Source organism: Lissotriton vulgaris, chromosome 3_2 (genome assembly GCF_964263255.1).
Source record: "Lissotriton vulgaris chromosome 3_2, aLisVul1.2, whole genome shotgun sequence".
Taxonomy (NCBI): Eukaryota; Metazoa; Chordata; class Amphibia; order Caudata; family Salamandridae; genus Lissotriton; species Lissotriton vulgaris.
In genome coordinates, this window is record NC_141690.1 from 274,724,869 (window position 1) to 274,745,203 (window position 20,335).

The 20,335-nt window shown below is 44.9% G+C and overlaps 1 protein-coding gene across 3 annotated transcripts in view; it reads left to right on the forward strand.

Moving 5' to 3' along the window:
- PCGF1 (polycomb group ring finger 1) overlaps nt 1-1,409 on the forward strand; it is a 174,431-nt gene extending 173,022 nt beyond the window's left edge. For all 3 annotated transcript variants that reach the window (XM_086964573.1, XM_086964572.1, XM_086964571.1), the window contains one exon: nt 1,190-1,409. In XM_086964573.1, coding sequence (XP_086820699.1) covers nt 1,190-1,237 — 48 coding nt within the window. In that variant the 3' untranslated portion in view covers nt 1,238-1,409. The remainder of the gene's footprint in view (nt 1-1,189) is intronic.
- Nucleotides 1,410-20,335: the final 18,926 nt, after the last annotated feature.

Here is a 20,335-nt window from a genome sequence, read left to right on the forward strand (position 1 = left end):
TGTATTCACTATCTTTCCTCAGTGTTAGAAACTCAGGCGGCAAGATTGTATACTTGGATGTAGAGACTTCATCAATGAGTTTGAAGTGAGGACACTCAAGAGTCCTGCTGCACGCCAGATTGTCTCCCTGTTGGTCACTGGCTTCCTGCATCTTTGTAGTTATTCATGCCATACGACACATGAGGTCTCTTTCTCAATGTCTTGATGATTAGTGGTGCCAGTTCTTGGGCAGTGGAGAACAAACTATCTGTTCGAGGCATATGAGCTGCAGATTACACACTGTGCATAGATCGCCACCTAGTGTTGGGCCCGGATGTTTGCAGTTGTTTTTGTCTTGGAAAGTCTTTGGAAGTCAAAGGATAGGTGACTCCTCCTTTGGATCACAGTGTGCATGGGCATCTGCTCCATCCTTGGATTGTTTTGGCTCGGATGTGTTTCCTGTGGTTTAAGTGTGCAAGAAGACATTAACACCTTCAATGCTATGGGAATTCCCCTGCTGCGCTCGGTTTGGCCCATTTCCATTAGTTCATGCCGAGCTCAGCTCGTCATGAGTGTAGCAGCAGGCTACTGCATGACGAGCTGGGCTCGTCATGAGCGTGGAAGGAGCTAAGATTGAGAACAAATTGTTCTATAGAGAATACTGCAATAAACTCCAATGGCAAGGATTCATTATGAAGGGTTTTAGAACAGTATGCCCTGCGTTGTGGGTCACAGTTTAGAAAGTTGATTTACTGCCTGGTTTCCGTCTCCCGGTTCAGAGCGAGGCGGGCGGGCAGGCAGCCTACGACAGGCAGCCCAGACTTAAAACCATCAATTTTGTTTAAAGATACAATCTTATCTCTGAATAAATTGATCTAATTAGTATTTGTACAGGAATGTGACGGAAATAATTTCAGGGGGGTTCAGCACCTGAGCTCTCTTGGAGAATTCCCCTGCCAATTATAAAACAAACTCAAAAGCGGCACATTGTGACATTTATACAAATGGCTAATGTGCTTTGCAGAGCGGGACTAAGGGAATTGTGCAACCCTGAATTCCTCCAAGATCAACGTGGTGAATCCCCCAGTATATGGTATGCCATGCCATAATTGCAGACTCTGCTATGGTGACATCACATCTTTGTGTTGACCTTGGATGCATGGAATGCAGTCTTATAGTTTATGTGGTTCTGTTTTCTCTGTTTTCGCAGCCTGCACCACTGATCCTGTACTACAGCGTAAGAGAGAAGAGAAGATAGTATCGCCACTGCCAGCACGTGCCTATAGAGAAACCCTATTTTACCAGCATTCGCCTATGTACAGAAATATATCTTTCTTGGTAAATGGACAATCGGCCAAGCTATTTAATGTAAAATCGGTTCTTTTTTTCCTGATTGCTCTATTTTTTTTAATAAAACATTTGAAAATGTGTGTCTCTGTTCTGTGATTGGAAGACATGAGCTTAGTCTATTTGCTGTGTGAATAAGAATATGAAGTCAAGTTTACATGAGGGTGGGTATGTAAGGCACAAGAATATATTTCTCCATCCTAAAGATTGCTTCCTAAACCTAGTTTACAAAAATATCGCTTCATTGGCATTAGTAATCGAAAATCTGTACCTATTGGAATGATATTGATAAACCGTATTTAGAACACTATATTAGTCGGTGACATTTGAGACCTAACGAACAGTTCTTCTGCTGCTCAGAGCAGTCGTTTGAAAATACCCTTTGCAAACAATGTGGTCTTAAAATGCAAGTGAGCATCATGGGGACTTCAATTTCTTCTTTTAAAGCAAGAAGGGAGGTATGCTGGTTGCTACAAAGAGAGGGAACTCCATGCTTTGACAGCCGGGGAAGATCAACATCTGCCTCCAGGAGGTTCTGCACTGAATAGGGCTTCTAAGGAGAACTTCTGGCTGAACCTCTGCCTACGGGAGGTTCTAAAGTGAATGGGGTCTTTGAGGAGAGCTGCTGGTTGAACCTCTGCCTTCAGGAAGTTTACGATTTCGGAAGGTGGTTTTAATAGATTGAGGGGCCTGATTTGTTTGCACATGAACTGCAAGCAGTCCATCCTGGGTGTGCTCACAAGATGAGGTCTTCAGCAAATGATTCTACTTGTGACCAGGTGTTGCACATTCCTCCTTTGTGCCTGCATTGATCCAAGGAGATGTATACACCCTCGCCAACTTACGCCACCAATGCGGAGCATGATAAATGTTTTCTTATTGCATATGTGACGTAAAACTAAAAACCAATTATAATCTTTTTTAAGGATTCACCCATAACATCATGCAACTATACAGAGAGCCATTCACCCGTCGCCCCAGCATGTCATCATCACAAGTGCCAATCATTACTTCCCTCCATCACTGTTAACATTACGTCCGATCACACCAGTACCAAGGATCTACCTTTTACGTTTGAGAAATATACGTTCTTGGTGCAGGACTAACTGGGCTTTAATGTGTCTGTGCTGGAATTTCAAACCTGTCGTCAGGACTGTCAGATTCTCCCTTTTAGGATCTGAAAAGTTAGACCTCCAGTTGCACGCTTGTTTATTATTCCTCTTACTCCCGGTGAGACTCTGCAATAAGAGGTACTTTCACAGCTATAACATTCCATCAGGTCATACATTCATTCTTAAAACGCAGTGCTATTTTAAAACCAATAAATAACTGAGTCTTGTTTCAGCAGCACCAATCTCACATTTCTGAATAGTTTTGTACTTCCTTGTAGTAGATATTGAGTGCCTGGAACCCCGTGGTTATGGTTGACCCAGGGCAGCACAGTCAAAACACCTGTCGGAAATGCTGTAAAGGTCCTGCCCCCAGGAGGGGGCAGGACCTTTACAACAGGTAGCAGGTAGAAGCCGTGGCATAAGTTTCACCACAATGGCATTCAGCGGGCTTCGCTTCCCATGTGGGCGCAAATGTATTCCATACATGGATGTCCACTAAGTTCAATATAGTCTTTTGAACTGAATCCGATTTAATAGAGACTTCTAGCCACCGCTTCCTTACCTTAGAATTATTCCCAGGCGTCAGACAAGATCCGGAAAATGTTTGTGAACAGTACCTAGACTACCTGTGGCGCCTAAGACAATTATTTGTAACTCCCAGTGATGAACATTATTGTAACTACAGACCACCATATACTGTTGTACTGTGTATCCACAAAATAGGGTTTATGCAGTGCCCTAGTCTCCTCATGAAATATATTTGATATTACTCTTAGGGTACTACCTGCCTTTATAAATCTAGTTAAAATACTGTCAGTGTCTGAAGAGTGTCATCGCTGTAATCTTTGGTGTTGCATGACTGACATACAAGAGCTGAGGCAAATTCAATGTCTTATAAAATGGACACTGACCTGGTGGGTGGAGGGCGGAAGAGCAGCACTCGTGTGTGTTCCACAAACCTGTGCACACCTGTTACAGGAAGCAGGCAATGCACTTCCCTAACTGTGTTAGCTATTCCACGTAGTAAATAGTGATACCAAATTAAGATCCAATCTTCAACCGGAGGCCTATGGACCTTCTTCTACACTTTGGAAGTATTTCTTGGTTAAGATTTGTGACATACCAGGATCACTTTTGGGCCCACAGAGACTCTAGAAGAGTGGTCACTATAATAGTGCTAAAATTACAAAGAGCATTTCCAGATGAGCAAAGGATCCTGCTAAGCGTCTAATGGGACTGTGAAGGCATTTTTGGGATCATGCTACCGTTGCCTGGTGGTGGTGTGGTTGTTTATGCCACTTGTGTTGTGTCCCTGTTACCTCACTCTCTTCCTCTCTGCCTTTTACTTGAGTTGGCTTTCTATACTTTAACTTGTATTACCTTTTTTTTTATTACATTATCGCTCTCCACTGTGACCTTATCAATGGTCCTTCTTCTGTGTCTAAAGGAGGTCTAAGAGCTAAATATATCAATACCCACCGATGATTTCGCCAGTCGGGACACAAGCATAATGTCTATTCATGGTATGAATGGAAGTATGATGTCCCAGTAGGGGTAATTGCCCATAGTTTGACCTAGAAAGGATTAGACAATCCATAGGGATCCTTGAAATACTGGTCCTGACGAAAGCCACAGTATCTTCTAGGAAGGTTGAAACATGTAGACCACGAGGAAGGATACTTGTGTAATTAGACCCCACAAAGTGTCTGCATTTGATTTTAACACGGTCAAGCATTATTCTGATGAGAAAGTTTGTGCTGGTGTCAGGCAGCCTTTTAGCTATTTTCTGCTAGGATCCCTTGACAAATCTGTAAGTGTGCCCTGAAAGAGATTAGGTTGAAGCCCGAGGTGGAAGTATTGGATTGCATCGCCAAAACTCTGATGAAGCATGCCTTTAAGATTTCCTGATGGGTAAGAGTTTTAAAGTACAAATCACTCACATGCCCAAACTACCTAGACAGACTGGACTCGTAGGGGACCCCTTCTTTTGATTTTGTATTGGAATAGTGTAATTTATGACAACTTTGTCTTGACCTTCTGCCCCATCTGCACTCCTGGGGTAGAATGCTGGAGAGTTTGCGGCACCTGCATCACCCCTCAGCTCTGCTGTGTCACTTGATGCTCTGGTGGGTCTTTAACTTCTGCCTAGTGCCCTGTGCTGTTCTAAGCACATGTGGTGAAACCTGATTCCAGCATTATCACGAGCAGTACCATCTTCATTAGATTTATACCGAGCTATTGGCCTAGAGCCGGCCTACAGCATGGGCAAAGTAGGCACTTTACTTTATAATTACTTCCTCTGCCACCTTTCTGCACCCCTTCTCTATTTCAACTCACCCTCTCTACATCTTTCTATATCTCTATCTCACGTCTGTCATCTGTCTCCCTCACCTTCCTCTCTGTATGTACCACACTTCTTTTTTTCTATCTCCACTTTGTCTATATATTTAATCTTTTTCTCTACAACTCATAGCTCTTTGTACCTATAACCTCACTCTCTATCTTTCTCTCTGCCTTACTACTCCTTTTACATGAGTTGCCTTTCTATAACTCAACTCGCCTTTTTTTTTTTTTAACATTATGGCTCTCGTGACTGTGGCTCTCCTCTCACCCACCGTTGGTTGGGTGGGCGACATCTATCTCTCAATCTCACGGTCTGCTACAATTCTCTGTAACTCTACTCTCTTTCTGCCTTAACTTTCTGGCACCCCTCAATGTATCCCAACCCTGTCTATATAGTTTATTTTCCTCCTCTCTCCCTCACTGTGAAGCTTATTTGTCTTGCTAACTTTCTCTACAAGCCTCTTCCTTTTTCTACCCTCAGGATCTTCCTTTCTGGTTACTGCACCTCTCTTAACCTTGCATATATCATTGCCTCTCCTGTCTCTCAAACTCATCCGTAGTTCTACCTCTGTTATCCCTCTCCTTCTCCCTCACCTCTTATGCTATAGCAGTCTCTTGACTTCTCTGACCTGATATTTCCGCTTCCTTCTGTTTCTATTACTGTATAGATTCAGATATCAGTGTCTCGCCAGAGAAGTGTTCACCAAAATAGAGTAGACGAGGGACAAGACAGGGGAATAAGTGAAGAAGAAAATTATCAAAATGTGTCCAATTGAATTGGGAAAGTGCCCCACGAATGGCAGTGGTAAAGGGGGTTGTATTTGTGATGATGAATATCTGACAAAGCACCATTTTCAAAGGCTTTGCTTACGTGCCTTGTTTTATTATGTGCCATTCCACTAAACATCCAGCTAGCTTTATTTACTGTCTCTTTCTTAGTGGCATTGAAAAGACCGCTGGACAATGAATTCCACTTTAAATATTGTTAAAATACAAACCTCAATTATAGAGCCAAGCACTTAAAAGAAATGGCTGTTTGAGGCATTTGTGCTGTAGATACACATGCTTTGCATACTCCTGCCATCTAGTGTTGAGTCCGGATGTTTGCAAGTTGTTTTTCTTCTAAGTAGTCTTTTCCCGTCACGAGATAAGGTGACCCCTACTTTTGGTGATAATGGTAGATTGTTTTCTTTCCGTCATCGACTTCGGTGGTGGTTTGTAGCACCCCGGTTAAAAAACGTTCTACAGGATCCCCTCGGTTCGCAACCCACTGTACCCTTGTTGGTATTGTTTCGTACGTGTTACATCATTCTCCGCATGTCGAAAAAATAGGAAAACTTCCTTCAATATAGAAGACCTCGTTTGGTGGCCTTCGGGCCTAGCCGTGTCGTTCGACTTGCACTCAGTTCCATATTATCCAGTCTTCTGCCGATGGAATGGACTCAGTTTTAATTTTGTCCTCTATGCCATTCCAAGTATCCGTGCAACGACCTGCATAAAGTCTGCAACTCGTCCCACTCACCGGAGAACAAGGAAGAAGATTGCAACGCTTGTTGATCATTCAGATCGAAAAAGACTTTGCAAGACTGGCGGGCTGGACGAAGGTACACGCAGCTGCAGAACATTGAACACACTCCTGATACAGAGCAGGGGGAAATGGAGGCGTCGGCAGCGGAAGAGGAGGAGGCCTTCTCTATTCAAGAATCGGACTCTGAACTGGAGTTCGAAGAAGTTCCAGCAGGACAGGGTGCCTGTGATTAATAAAACCCCTTTGACCCCTAAACTTTCTTCCTCCAAACAAAAGGTTTCTGGGCCACCACTGCCTGTTGGCCATGGTTGGCACAGAGAGACTGCTTACAACACCCCGGGCTCGTCACAGAAACAGACAATCAAACCTTCCGGCTCTGAGCCGAGCCGATACCCCTTCGGTTCCAAAACATTCTGGATCGAAAGTAAAAAGTACTACTCCAGCTTGGTACTGAAAATGTTGGTGCCGAAACAAAGACGCTCCCTTTAAACCACCAGAGCCGATTTTGGGGAAAAATGAAAGCAAAGCTGGATCCCAAACCGAAGAAGATTCATATAAATCCTAACACTGGACACAACAGATAAACCAGTAACACTTCAAAATGGAAGACAGACATTGAATACAGAATCCAGCTGAAGAAACAGGAAATGGCTTCCAGCCTGAAGTACTGGGTTTTTAAGAACCAAGCAGTGCCAGGGAACACACCCGAAGACTTCGAGTTCTTCCTGTTTCAGACTACAGGAACAGTCTTCTTGGTGAAGTCAAAGATCGTATTCATTGGCTGCAGCCAGTAACAGGTATCCTAGAAGTACAACACGGTGTATGTTCTCAGGAGACTGCTCTCTTACAAAGCCAGCCTTCTCTTTTTATACAAAATATTATGCTTTAGGCAAACATTCCTTATTTTGCAGTTGACCATTCACATATTTTCACTACAAAGAAAAAGCAGAGTCATGATGACAAACCCATATTTCAGTTTGTCCAGCCCACAATCAATTACCCGGCAAGGCTATGTATTTCCATCAGATATCACCGGACCCCCAATAAAAACGGGCACCTCCTCCTCGTAAAGCAAGTCATAAAGAAGAAACTGGGATAGGTGTGTGTCAGATTTGGCATGGTTTGTGTGCGATGAAAGGTTTACGATATGTTGTACCTTGATACTAATCTCATTCGGCCACTGGGCGAGGAACTGGCCAAACAGGTTTGGCTTCAGGCAGTGGAGTCAGCTTGCCCAGGTCACAGAGGAGTCAGTAAAGGTGTACCTGTCCTTCAAGCTCGTTTTTGGCCTTAGTTATCGGGCCTATGTGAGGGCAATCACAAAATGGCTGCCGTTCACAAAATGGAACCCGAGGGTTCAGGACAAAAACTCCGATTTCAGGGTGATTTCGTCACCCGAATGCGACGGAAATGCTTGTGCATAGTGTTCTAATCATTCTCGGTCTTATGATACCAAAATCGTCATGATACGACGATGTTTATAACACAGGTCCAGAATTTTCAGTACCACAGACCCTCCTTTTGCCCTTACATAGGCAATAACATACTCCCGCTAATCTGAGTCTAAGTCTATATTCATAAAGTCATTGAGATGTTGCTGTAGCATCATCCTATTACTTAGCTCGTTTCTTGATACAGGTTTTCTTACACACGATGTAGCACAGAGGCCACATATTGCAGGAGCACACTGTACACAGAGACAGAATCTTCCATCCCCAGGCAGATATCAGTTCCCAGAACCACCCCATTAATGACCAATCTCCTTTATCCACGTGAATAGATTCAGAGACCTTATGCAGTTTGGAAATGGCCTGGTAAACTGTCGGAGCGTTATCTGGGATGAAAATACAACAGCTTGATTGGATCACTTTACATACCCCTCCTGGTCTGCAAGTATGACGTCTAATGCGACCCTGTTCTGAAGAGTCATAAGGCGATCCGACTGAAGCTCAGCCGTCCAATTACTAAGGGCACCGGCGGTTTCAACTACAGTGGATTCAACCACCCTTGTCAATTGCCTTATGTTCCTGCTGTTCACCATAGGCTCCCAAAACGGCAGAAAACCCTTTACGAAATCTCCAAATTCTTGTACTGCAGTGTCTTCCTCACTGATGACACCTCTAACTATCCTTGTCTTATGGTAATCTGCCGCGGCCGTGTAGGTGGGAGGCAACAGGAACGAAACAAAACATGTGCCCGAGAAGTCAGGGGGCAACCATGTATAGGCTCCATCATGGCAGATGAAATAGGTACCCTTAGCTGCTAGAAACTAAGGAGAAGTCTGAGATGTAAAAACATAAGTTTCAGTGCAGATACTTTTCCCTAACTGAGCTCTGGGATTCTTGCCATTACCTTGCAGACATAGGTGACCATGATGGGTTACAATCCAAATCAGGGAAGATCTCTTTGCTCGCTGGTTCTCACTCACACAGAGTAACTCGATATCCTGTTACATTCCATGTATCGTAAGCTTGTAACTCATCTCTGGGAATCGTCTTATACGAGTCAATGTTTCTGCTCATGTTTGTGATTCCCATTACCAATGCCTTGTTGCTCGAGTTACTTCTCGTGGAACGTGGGGGATATGGTTCGATGGCATATATGAACATTGTTTGAAACGCCCACAAAGAACCATTGTAACTAAATGGTAGGACTAAGTATGGGATACCCTTATCTGTTGTATGTGGCATAAGACCACACACCCAACAATTAGTTGTGTTCACTACTAATTGGTGTTGGTGTAAAAGCTGAATGAAGGAGTTATTGATAAACTCTAGTCTTCTAGTGGACTCATGCGCTGGCAGAGGGTGAAAAGAATGCGGGGAAACAGTAGAAGGAGGTATGGGCGGTAAGAGTTGGTGGCAGCTACTCCCCGCTGGGCGCTGAGCACTGAGCACTGAATTATTTGAATACAGCCCGTGTTCAGAGGCTGAGAATTATTTTTAGACTTTTTAACGCACTTCGCGCTGTGTAATGAGCTGAAGCTCGAATTTTTTAAAACCTGACAGAATTGTAGCAGTTAATTGTAATTGTAGGATGTAATAATAGCACTTTGTTATACACGAGCACTCACTCGCATTCATTTGGGATCCTAATTGTTGCCCGAGGACTGTTTCCGCCTTGTTGTAAGGCAACCGGCACTCCAGCCAATCACGGTTGTCTAGGGCGGGACAGGGGCGGCACCTCACGGAGCGTCGAGCGGTTAGCGCTCTAGACCTCCGCTTCCTGAGGGTATTTAGCTACTCGTCGGCCCCAGCGCGCAGCGATGGCGCGCAGGGTAGGCGCCTTCGACTGCGCCGAAGACGAGCCAAAGACCAGCCCGCCTGTGCCCGTCCGGGCCAGGTCGGGGCATAGGGCAGGAAACGCTGTCAGAGGTACGCTCTCTGCGGGTCATCTAAGGGCTTTGCGCCCTAGTACTAATAGTAAATGTTCCATTTTAAACCCTGCATTAGCAGGTTCCCAAACTTGTCATCACTGTGCTTTTGCTTTATCTAATGTTCAGCCCCACCCAGACGTTACACACAAACTTAAGATACCTACTCCAACCGCGGCTCAAAACACCCGTTCCTTTACATTCTACACTGTTAATTGCAGATCACTGCCTCAACACAAAGCAGATATGTATCACCTTTTAGCAGAGGAAAAACCATGTGCGGTTTTCCTTACGGAGACCTGGTTGCATGATGGTGCTGGTCCCGATGTAGCGGCCGCACTGCCCCCTAACTACGCTATTGCTAGAGTTGATAGAGAAAGACAGGTTGGAGGGGGGATTGCTGTGATTTTTAATAGGGAATTTAATTGTGATTTCGAAACGGTTAATATCCCTGGATGCGAAGCAGCATTTTTTAAAATTGCACTGAACCCTAACTTTACCTTTTCTGGTTTTTTAATTTATCGTCCTCCTGGAGGCAGCAATGTCTGGGCTGCGAATTTGGCCAACTTCATTTCACCTTATTTTTTTGAATGCCCAAAATCTAACTATACTGGGTGATTTAAATCTCCATTTGGAGGACAAATCAAATAGCACGGTTGTCAACCTTCTGGAAGATTTGACTACTCTTAGCATGACACTGCGGAATGAGGGTCCTACTCACCAAGCTGGCCATTTGTTGGACCCCATTATATCCAACATACAGGAATTAAAATGGTTGAAAACCGACCCTATTTGTTGGTCTGACCATTTTCTAACCCTTTTTAGCATTACCCTTACTGATTCTAAGCCGTCACTTTCTGCTCGGCCCCCAATTCTTATGAGAAATTGGAAAAGGTTAGACCTGTCCGAGTTGCAGAATGCACTAAAAATTCACCCCCCCACTTTGGGCGCTGATATGGAAACGATTGCGCATGAAGCCCATACCTGGCTGGAGAGAGCAGTCGATACCTGTTTGCCCGTTACTAAGTGCAGAGGTAATGTTCATCGCCCTCCAGCCCCTTGGTACAACGATGAATTAAAGCTAGAAAAAACCAAGTGTAAGGCATTAGAGCGGAAGTGGCGCAAACATTACGGTCCTTTAAAAAAGGAAATATATCGTAGTGCCAGAAACCTCTACCACAGGGCCTGCACTAGAGCCAAAGCATGCTATATAACCGAGACTATCAACACAGCCGCAAACAAAGCACGGACTCTTTTTAACACAGTTAAGGAACTGGCCGGAGCAAATTCTATGGCGGCCGCACCTCCCCTGACCCCTCAAAAATGTCAAAATCTTGCCACGTATTTTGTGGAAAAGATAGAGAATATTATTGCCAATATTAATCCTCTGGTGAGGGATGACGGGGAAGCTCTGTCCCCATCTTTGGTAAATCAAATAGGACCACGGCTCGACTCTTGGCCACCTATCTCCTTGGACATTCTGAAATCCTTAGCTGCGTCCATTAAATCAGGTTCTCCCTGTGATCCTCTCCCCATAAACATCCTGAGGCAACTGGATGACTCAGCCCTGGGGACTATTGCTGAGACATTAAATGCCTCCATTCATCTGGCAACTGTCCCAGCGGCTTGGAAGCATGCCATGGTCAGCCCTTTATTGAAAAAGCCGGCGGCTGATCCTGAGGTGCTGGCCAATTACCGCCCAATTTCCCTGTTACCTGCATTCTCAAAGATCTTAGAGAAGCACATTCACGGTGTACTCTCAATATACACGGAGAACAATAATCTACTCCATTTTTCTCAGTCAGGTTTTAGGGCGGGCCATTCCACCGAGTCCGCCCTCTTGGGAGTCACCGAGAAGATCAGGGGACTTTTGGACGAGGGGCAAACGGTTGCTCTTGTCTTACTTGATCTAAGTGCGGCCTTCGACACCATCTCACACAACAGACTACTTGCTAGGCTGAGTGATGATGGTGTCGGAGGGAAAGCGCTTGACTGGATCGCGTCCTACTTGAGCAACCGGACGTTTCAGATCTCGTCCGCGCAAGCTCAGTCAGACACCTTTCGGTCTCCACATGGCGTGCCTCAGGGCTCAATCCTGAGCCCGTTATTTTTTAATCTGTATCTCCGCCCTCTCGCCGATTTAGCTGAGCGAGTAGGCCTAGAACTCATGACATATGCGGATGATTCGCAGATTATTTTTTCTCTCACCAACTCAAAGCCTTCATCTCCCTCAGCGTTGAAAACAGGCCTTCAGGAAGTCTTCAGCTGGATGTCAACTAATCAGCTGAAGCTCAACGGGGAGAAGACGGAGATTCTTCTCCTAGGAAAAAAGAGAGATCTATGGCAGGATACCCATTGGCCTCCTTCCCTGGGTGCTTTCCCCTGCCCGGCCACTCAAGTCAGAAACTTAGGGGTATGCATCGATGACTCTTTATCGATGAAACAGCAGGTAAACAAAGTAGCTGGTACGTGCTTCACCATCCTTAAATGGTTACGGAAGATCATCTGGATGCTGCCTATGGATACCCAGAAGACCGTAGTCAATGCACTGATTACATCTAGGCTTGACTACGGTAACATCTTATATCTGGGCTCCAACTTAGCTGTGATTAGGCGGCTCCAACTGGTCCAAAATTCCGCTGCCAGGCTGCTATGTAAGATCCCTAGGACAGCTAGGATCTCAAAGCACCTAAAGGACCTGCACTGGCTTAGAGTGGAGAACCGGGTCCGGTTCAAAGCATTGACCTACATGTTTAAGATCAAGGCAGGGACCGCACCAAAGTACCTGCAGAATCTGGTTAGGCCCTACGTTCCTGAACGAAACCTCCGCTCTTCAAATCTAGCTAACTTTGTGGTTCCTAGATTTAAACTGGCCCGTATGGGGGGAAAGTCTTTTTCCCATTTGGGACCAGTTCTTTGGAACTCTCTGCCTTTAGCCCTGCGTAAGGAGGTAAATCTCGCCAGTTTTAAGAAAGGCGTAAAAACCTGGCTCTTTGATAAATAATTGCGGGCTTCTAATGGGTTGTTTTTCTGCGCTTTCAGTGTTCTCAGCTTTCATATCTTTGCGCCGGGAAACCCTTTGTGGGTATCTGCGCGCATTATAAGTGCAAAAAATAAATAAATAAATAAATATGGGCTGTGTAGTGGGTGCAAAGGTCACTTGAAAAGAGAATAGGACATATCCTATTAAAACGTCATTACACTAAGCAGCATGAAAATACATATTATCAAAAACCGTTTCTTTGTCATTAATATACACATTCTGGCTTTAAAGTTCGTCTGTTTGGCAGGTCTCTCATCTCGAAAAACTCCATCCACTCGAATTGCTGCCCATGGCGGTAGGGTGTTCTATGCTATGGAATGCTTCTGTCAGTCCAGGGCAACTCCCTTAGACCAACCAGAACTGTCGACCTAACGTCTTCAGCTGCACTCCAAAGACTTCGGCAACCACGACCCTAGCAGCTGAACCGGATGGCGGTTCGAAAAACAAAAATAAGCAAGTTTCTCAGATGAGAGAGCTGCACATTTAAAAATAGAAAAAAGAATTTTTATTTGTCCATAGTTCTCGGTCTCAAATTATAACAGCTTTTTCCAGGTACTGTCTGGTTTTGAAACAAGAGTTCAGGCTCTGTAGTGTTCAATCGAATTGACGGTGGCACAGCTTCTTGCAAGATATTGTCGCTTTCTTGTTCAGAAAATGTTCCTTTTACACGTGCATCGCTAAAAGGCAGAAAACGAGGCACAGTCTCAGTTTCAGAGTCGGCGATCCCCTCCTGGACCCTACGGTCGTACGGAAGAGGCAGAGGGACCCTCTTACAGTGTACGCCGTGGATCCAGTGCTTTTTCCCTTCTACTCGAACAGCTAATCTTGTTGAGAGAAGGACGAGGCGGGGGCCGGTCCAACTGGCTGGTCATTCTTTGTCCGTTGGAAGTTCTTAATCAGCACCCACGATCCAGGATCGATATGATGTCCTGGAGCTTCAGAGACCTGAGGCAAAGTATTGTGAACCTGTTGGTGTAAAACACGCAATTTAGCCGTCAATTCATACAAATAGTCAAGCAGTACAGGGTGTTCGATCTCGCTGAATTTTGCCGGCCTTGGCACTCCCCATATGTTGGTCGGACGGCCGAACACAATTTCATAGGGACTAAGTCATACTCGAGAATGCACAGTCAATCTTGTTGATAGGAGTGCCAAAGGCAGAGCATCAGGCCATTTAAGACCAGAGCTCGCTTGGATCTTGGCCAATTTCAGTTTTAGTGTGCCATTATAGCACTCTACTAGTCCAGCTGATTGGGGGTGATTTGCAGCATGAAATTTTTGATGGATACCTAGCCCCTCACACAGTCTCTTCATCACTCGACCCACAAATTCACTCCCATTATCACTCCAGACCATTCTCGGCATTCCAAACCTAGGGAAGAATTCTTTGACAAGGGTTTTAGCTGTGGATAAGGCAGTGTCGTCTTTTAAGGGATATGCTTCTATCCATCTCGAAAAGGCACAAACAACAATGAGTACGTATTTCAAATTGTTGCACCTGTCCATGTGGATGAAATCTAGCTGCAAAACCTCGAACGGGTACGTTGGAGGTGCAAAATGACTAGCTGGAATTGGGGTTCCCCTACCAGGGTTGTATTTCAGACACACCATGCAATTCTTGACCACATTCTCTGCACACTTAGGAATTCAGCATTTTGCCATACTGGAGCTAGCAACTTACAAATCCCTTTCATGCTGATATGAGTCATTCCATGGGCCATTGTCACCACTGCAAGCACATGCGCATCGGGTAACAACCATCGCTGATGTTCTGATAATTCAACCCAACAACCATTTGCATCCAATTTACCCGTACTCTCTCTCCACACATTCAACTCTTTCTCTGAAGCTTCAGCTTGAATAGACTTCACACTCTCTATCGTATCTTCACACATTCCAACATCACCAATCCATCTTGCAGGGCCTGCAACATACATTCGATTCATTAAATCTTTTGCTGTTTCTTTTGCGGTTTCGTCAGCAAATGCATTCCCACGACCAACATCATCCGTAACCTTTTTGTGTGCACTGCATTTCACAATCGCAACTTGTAACGGCACGGTCAGTGACTCAAGAAGCTCATTCACCAACTGTCCATGCTGGATCTTCGTCCCATGCGAAGTTAAAAATCCACGTTCACGCCACAAACGTCCAAAGCTGTGAGCCACGCCAAAGGCATATTGGCTGTCAGTATATATGGTCACTCTCATTCCTTTCGACAATACACACGCTCTCTTAAGTGCAATCAACTCTGCTGCTTGAGCTGAATTATGTGGGATACGTGCAGTTTCAACAACCGTATGCAAAGTCGTGACAGCATATGCTGTAGTCGTATCACCATTCGGCAACTTAAAGCACGAACCCTAAGATCTTAGTGTCCCTAAGATCTATTCACCCTTTCGTCTCTTCTTCAGTTCTCAGAAAACAGTCATGCTGTTCTTCACTATCATCATCTGTCTCAACTGAAATCGGCAACAACGTGGCTGGATTCAACGTATTGCACCTCTTTATGTGCACATGACTCGCTAACCGTGTCAACTCGTAACCTGACAAACGAGCACTAGTTAAGTGCTGTGTCTTGGTCCTGTTTAACAAAGTGTCCACCGCGTGTGGAACCAACACAATCAACATGTTATTCATCACTAATCCAGCAGACTGTCGAATAGAAACAGCTGCTGCCGCTGTGGCCCTCAAGCAACTTGGCAACGCCTTAGCTACCGGATCCAAAGTTGACGAAAAATACGCGCATGGACGCTGGTTGTCTCCAAAAGACTGTGTCAGCACTGACAATGCACAACCTTCTTTCTCATGGACATACAGTGTAAAGGGCTTACTGTAGTCGGGGGTATCCAACACAGGAGCCGAACACAATGCATCACGCAATTTGGAAAAACTTTTCTGACAATCTTCAGATCATGGAATGGGATTCGGTGTATCTTTACAAGTTAATGCCACCAAAGGTTTGGCCAACATAGAAACATTTGGTATCCATTGTCTGCAATATGATGTAATGCCCAAGAAAGCACGTACCTCTCTCTGTGTGCTTGGCACACCCAGTTTTGCAATTGCCTGAATTCTTTCTAGGGTCAGTTTCCTTCCCTCCTTCGATAAGAGGTGACCTAAGTAGGTCACTTCTTGTCGACAATATTGCAGTTTTGAAAGGGACACTTTGTGATGCAGTTCAGACAAATGACGCCCCAATGACAACGTGGCTTCTTTACAAATCTGCTCCGTATCTGCGGCAACTAGTAAATCGTCGACGTACTGAATAAGGGTAGCGCCATCTGGAAAAACAATCGTATCAAGCTGTGTTTTTAAAGCCTGACTATATATTGATGGACTTTCACAGTAGCCTTGAGGAGCGCGTTTGAAGCGGAAGTTTCGGCCTCCTAAACTGAAGCCGAAAATATCCCTGCTCTCCTCGGCAATCGGGATGCTGAAGAAAGCATTCTTCAAGTCAATCACCGAGAACCAAGTGGCTGAAGCTGGAATCATAGTCAATAGAGCAGTGATGTCAGGGACAACAGGAAACTGTGGCACAACTATTTTATTTACCTCTCTAAGATCAATCACAAACCTGTAAACAGGTGGCTGGGATGGGTGGGTACGCTACAAAACAGGCAGAACAGGACTATTACAAACGTTGCCTCTTGTCTCTTCAATCACATATTTTTCGATCGATCATAAATGATCGCTAACAACGCCTTTTCACCTTCGCTGGAGATCTTGTATTGGGGAATGCGCGGCATTCTAACATTGGCTTTCAATGTCACAATATATGGCGGTATTTCCAAAAGACCCACGTCGTTAGGACCAGTAGCCCAAAGAGTATCCGGGAGAGAAGAAAATTCTGTCGGAATTGTATCCTTCTACAAATACATCGGGGAGATAACTCTTTTGCCCAGTGTAAGTTGTACTCCCGAAGGAGAACAATACAACGTTGCATATAGTCTTTTCAACAGATCCAATCCTAGAAGGTTCTCCCCACAACCGGTCATCAGAATAAGGGGTGCATCAAATTCATAAGGTCCAACAGAAAGAGACATAGGACTAGAAATCTGGTTCCTAACCGGGGCGCCAGAAAAACCTACTGAAGCATTCATTTCGCCAGACAAAGGTGCGCCAGGGAGTTTTGAGTGCATAATAGAACTCTTTGTAGCACCAGTATCCAACAGAAAAGGCTCTGACACACCTGATGTAATTACCTCAACATAAGGTCCACTCTGATCTACTGGAACTGAAACAACTCCCTCTCTTTGTCCATGGCTGTCCTAACAATCATTACCATTCATTTCCTCTCCTTCATTATAGTAATCGTCCGTATAGTACTGAGCGGTCCTACCAGATGAAACTCGCTGTTGATCAAAACTATTCATTGAGTTCTGTGGAGGCAAAGAAAGTACATTCTGTCCACGACCTCTGCCTCTAGGCGCTTGTTGAGCACCGCTACCTCTTACACCAGAAACACCATTCGTACCCTGCAACAAAACCGGACAACTATTCTTGTAGTGACCCTCTTTTTTGCAATACGCACACTGATTAGGACCATACCGAAAACGCTGTTGAGAAGACTCGTTTCTTTGCAGGTTTCTCGAATACTGCTGAGGTTACTGATAGTCGCGTTGGCTATTACTACGGGGTGGATAAGCTTGCTGTAGAAGAACTTTAGTCTTTAGTTCCTTAGTCTTCTTATCCGCTTTCTCTAACTCATCTTTGCGCCTATTTTCATAGTACTGGGCCGTAGCTAAAATCTGTGCTGACGTGGAAACAGCCCAAGCACTCTCAGAATCCTTCAACTTATTACACAGTTCAGGAAGCAAATTATGTACAAATTTGTCGACAAACAACCTCTGACCACCTTCTGTAGCCATATACTGATCACTATGATCTACAAATGTCTCTTCAAACCGCGTGAAGAAATCAGACACATTCTCGTCTTTCTTCTGTTTACATGCAGACAACTTGTCCCAATTGACACGCAATTCGGTCATTAAAGTCTTCATATATGTAATAATATTATCAGGAAGTTCAGTTATCAAATCCTCAGGCTTAGCATCGCCTACTTGCCTATTGTCGGCATCTCTAATATTAACCCATGTATCACCAATTCAACCGCATGATCCGTATGACGAATCTTACTCCAAATAGGTTGTGGAACGACATTGCCAAACAACATGTCGATGTCCGCCAAATTCATAATACACGAACCTACTGTCTGACTCAACTCTTTATAGCACCCTGTTGGATTTTTGCGTGGGTCATGCAAAGACTGCTTAATAGCTAAAACTTCAGCGCGTTTCCATGGAACATGCACCCAGACACGCTGAAAATGAGCCGGTACAGCTGGCGGAACATTACCTGCACCAGCAGGCACTTCTTTTTTCCACACCGGAGGAACCTCTCTCATTGGATATTGTTGTGCCTTTCTCCGAACTGAAGAATCAGGCCCGAACAATTGTCGAAGGAGACTCACTCCTAAATGACAACAACGTCGCGACCGCTTTCCCTACATCAGATGGACTTACAATAGTTCCTTTCGCAAATTCGGAACGTATGTTGTACAACTTATCGGGGCCTTTCCCTACTTCCTCGTCCCATTTCTCAACAAGAAAAGCACACATCATATCCAAAACGTACCGTTGCTTTGGTGCTTCCCATTGAAGGAAAACATGCATAACACCCTCCAGATCATATTGTGTATCGTACATAATCCATTTACGCGCCATGTGGTCCAAAATCGTACGCTCATCCATATTCGGCAACTGACTACGTGACTGTCTACGCTCAGTAACAGGGGACATACCCAATTGCCCCAACAAAGGAGAAAAGAAACCAGAAACAGCGGCAGTCATTCGCTGTCTAGTAGAAGGAGAAGATGGAAAAGCAAGAGAAGATGGAGCAATAGCAGAAGAATCCAAAGTCGGAGCAGACGGAGTATTAAGAACAGGCGTAGGAGTAGCAGGCAAAGAAGAAGGCAAAGTTGGAGGCCCCTGAGGAGGCTGCGCCAAAGGAACAGTAGCCAGCGGAAAGGGAGCTGGCTGTGGTGGAATCACAGGAGGCACAACGACTTTGGGTTGTGCAACCACAACTGGTGGCGGTGGTGCCGTAGCATTTTGTGCATAAGGGGGTGGCAAACTCAAGAGATGCAACATTAAAGGATCTTTCTCAAGATCTTTCTTTTCTTCCTGTACTTTACGCGGCAAAACTGGGTAGCTTCTATCTACTGCTAACTTCTTCACCCTAAGCATCTGTTCGCTGTCTTGCTCTTCCTCATTATCCCTGAACGCAACAGCAGCTTGTACCATTGACCTACCTCGTTCTCGTTTATTTTTCTTCGCTAATTTAATTTCTCTGTTTGGCTGCTTTGCGGCATATGCGAAAGGAGTCAAACATTGGCGGCCGGGCTTTCTTCTTAAGAAGTTTAACTTCCAGATTGTCCAAAATTTCCGTGTCAAAACTACCATATTGGGGCCATTTTAAAACCCCATCTTTCCTGGTGTATCGGATCCATACTTCATTATATGCGATGGTTCACCATGCTTCACATAAAGTTCATAGGTCGGAGTTCCAATCGGGGGAACCAGACACGAGTCCTCCAATCGGGAATCCCTTTTACGACCAAGACAAAACAAGTTTCCAAGTCTGCGAAGACCAGGCATCTTCGCTCTCTAGTCTAGCTTCAAACTAGGATTATCGAATACGATAGTCTCGTGAATACACAAGTCCCTCGGCTTTGGCACTTGCAAGTTCCAAATAAAGCGATCCCAAGGGGATACCCAAAAACTAAGAACCAGACTAAGGACTGGGAGACGCTCCACTCATACTTAACTGAGGTATCGATGACGTCATCAGAAGACTCTTCTAACGTTTCGCTCTACCAATCATCAAGAGTCCAAAACAGGGCGATAGTCAGGGCAGCAGTCCTTCGTAGCTGTCGGGAAGCGATGAACCTCGCAGCAAAGACTTTCGGACCACGTCGACATACAGGGGTCGATGAAGTGGCGGCCTTCCTCCAGAATTTTCACACGAAGCTCCTCACGAACCTCTGGCTTGGACCGGTACCGCTGAAATAGTCCCACGTTGGGCGCCAACTGAAGTTCTGGGTTTTTAAGAACCCAGCGGTGCCAGGGAACACACCCTAAGACTTCGAATCCTTCCTGTTTCAGACTGCAGAAACACAGAGTCTTCTTGGTGAAGTCAAAGATTGTATTTATTGGCTGCAGCCAGTAACAGGTATCCTAGAAGTACAACACGGTGTATGTTCTCAGGAGACTACTCTCTTACAAAGCCAGCCTTCTCTTTTTATACAAAATATTATAATTTAGGCAAACATTCCTTATTTTACAGTTGACCATTCACATATTTTCACTACAAAGAAAAAGCAGAGTCATGATGACAAGCCCATATTTCAGTTTGTCCAGCCCACAATCAATTACCCGGCAAGGCTATGTATTACCATCAGATATCACCGGACCCCCAATAAAAACGGGCACCCCCTCCTCGTAAAGCAAGTCATAAAGAAGAAACAGGGACAGGTGTGTGTCGGATTAGGCATGGTTTGTGTGCGATGAAAGGTTTACGATATGTTGTACCTTGATACTAATCTCATT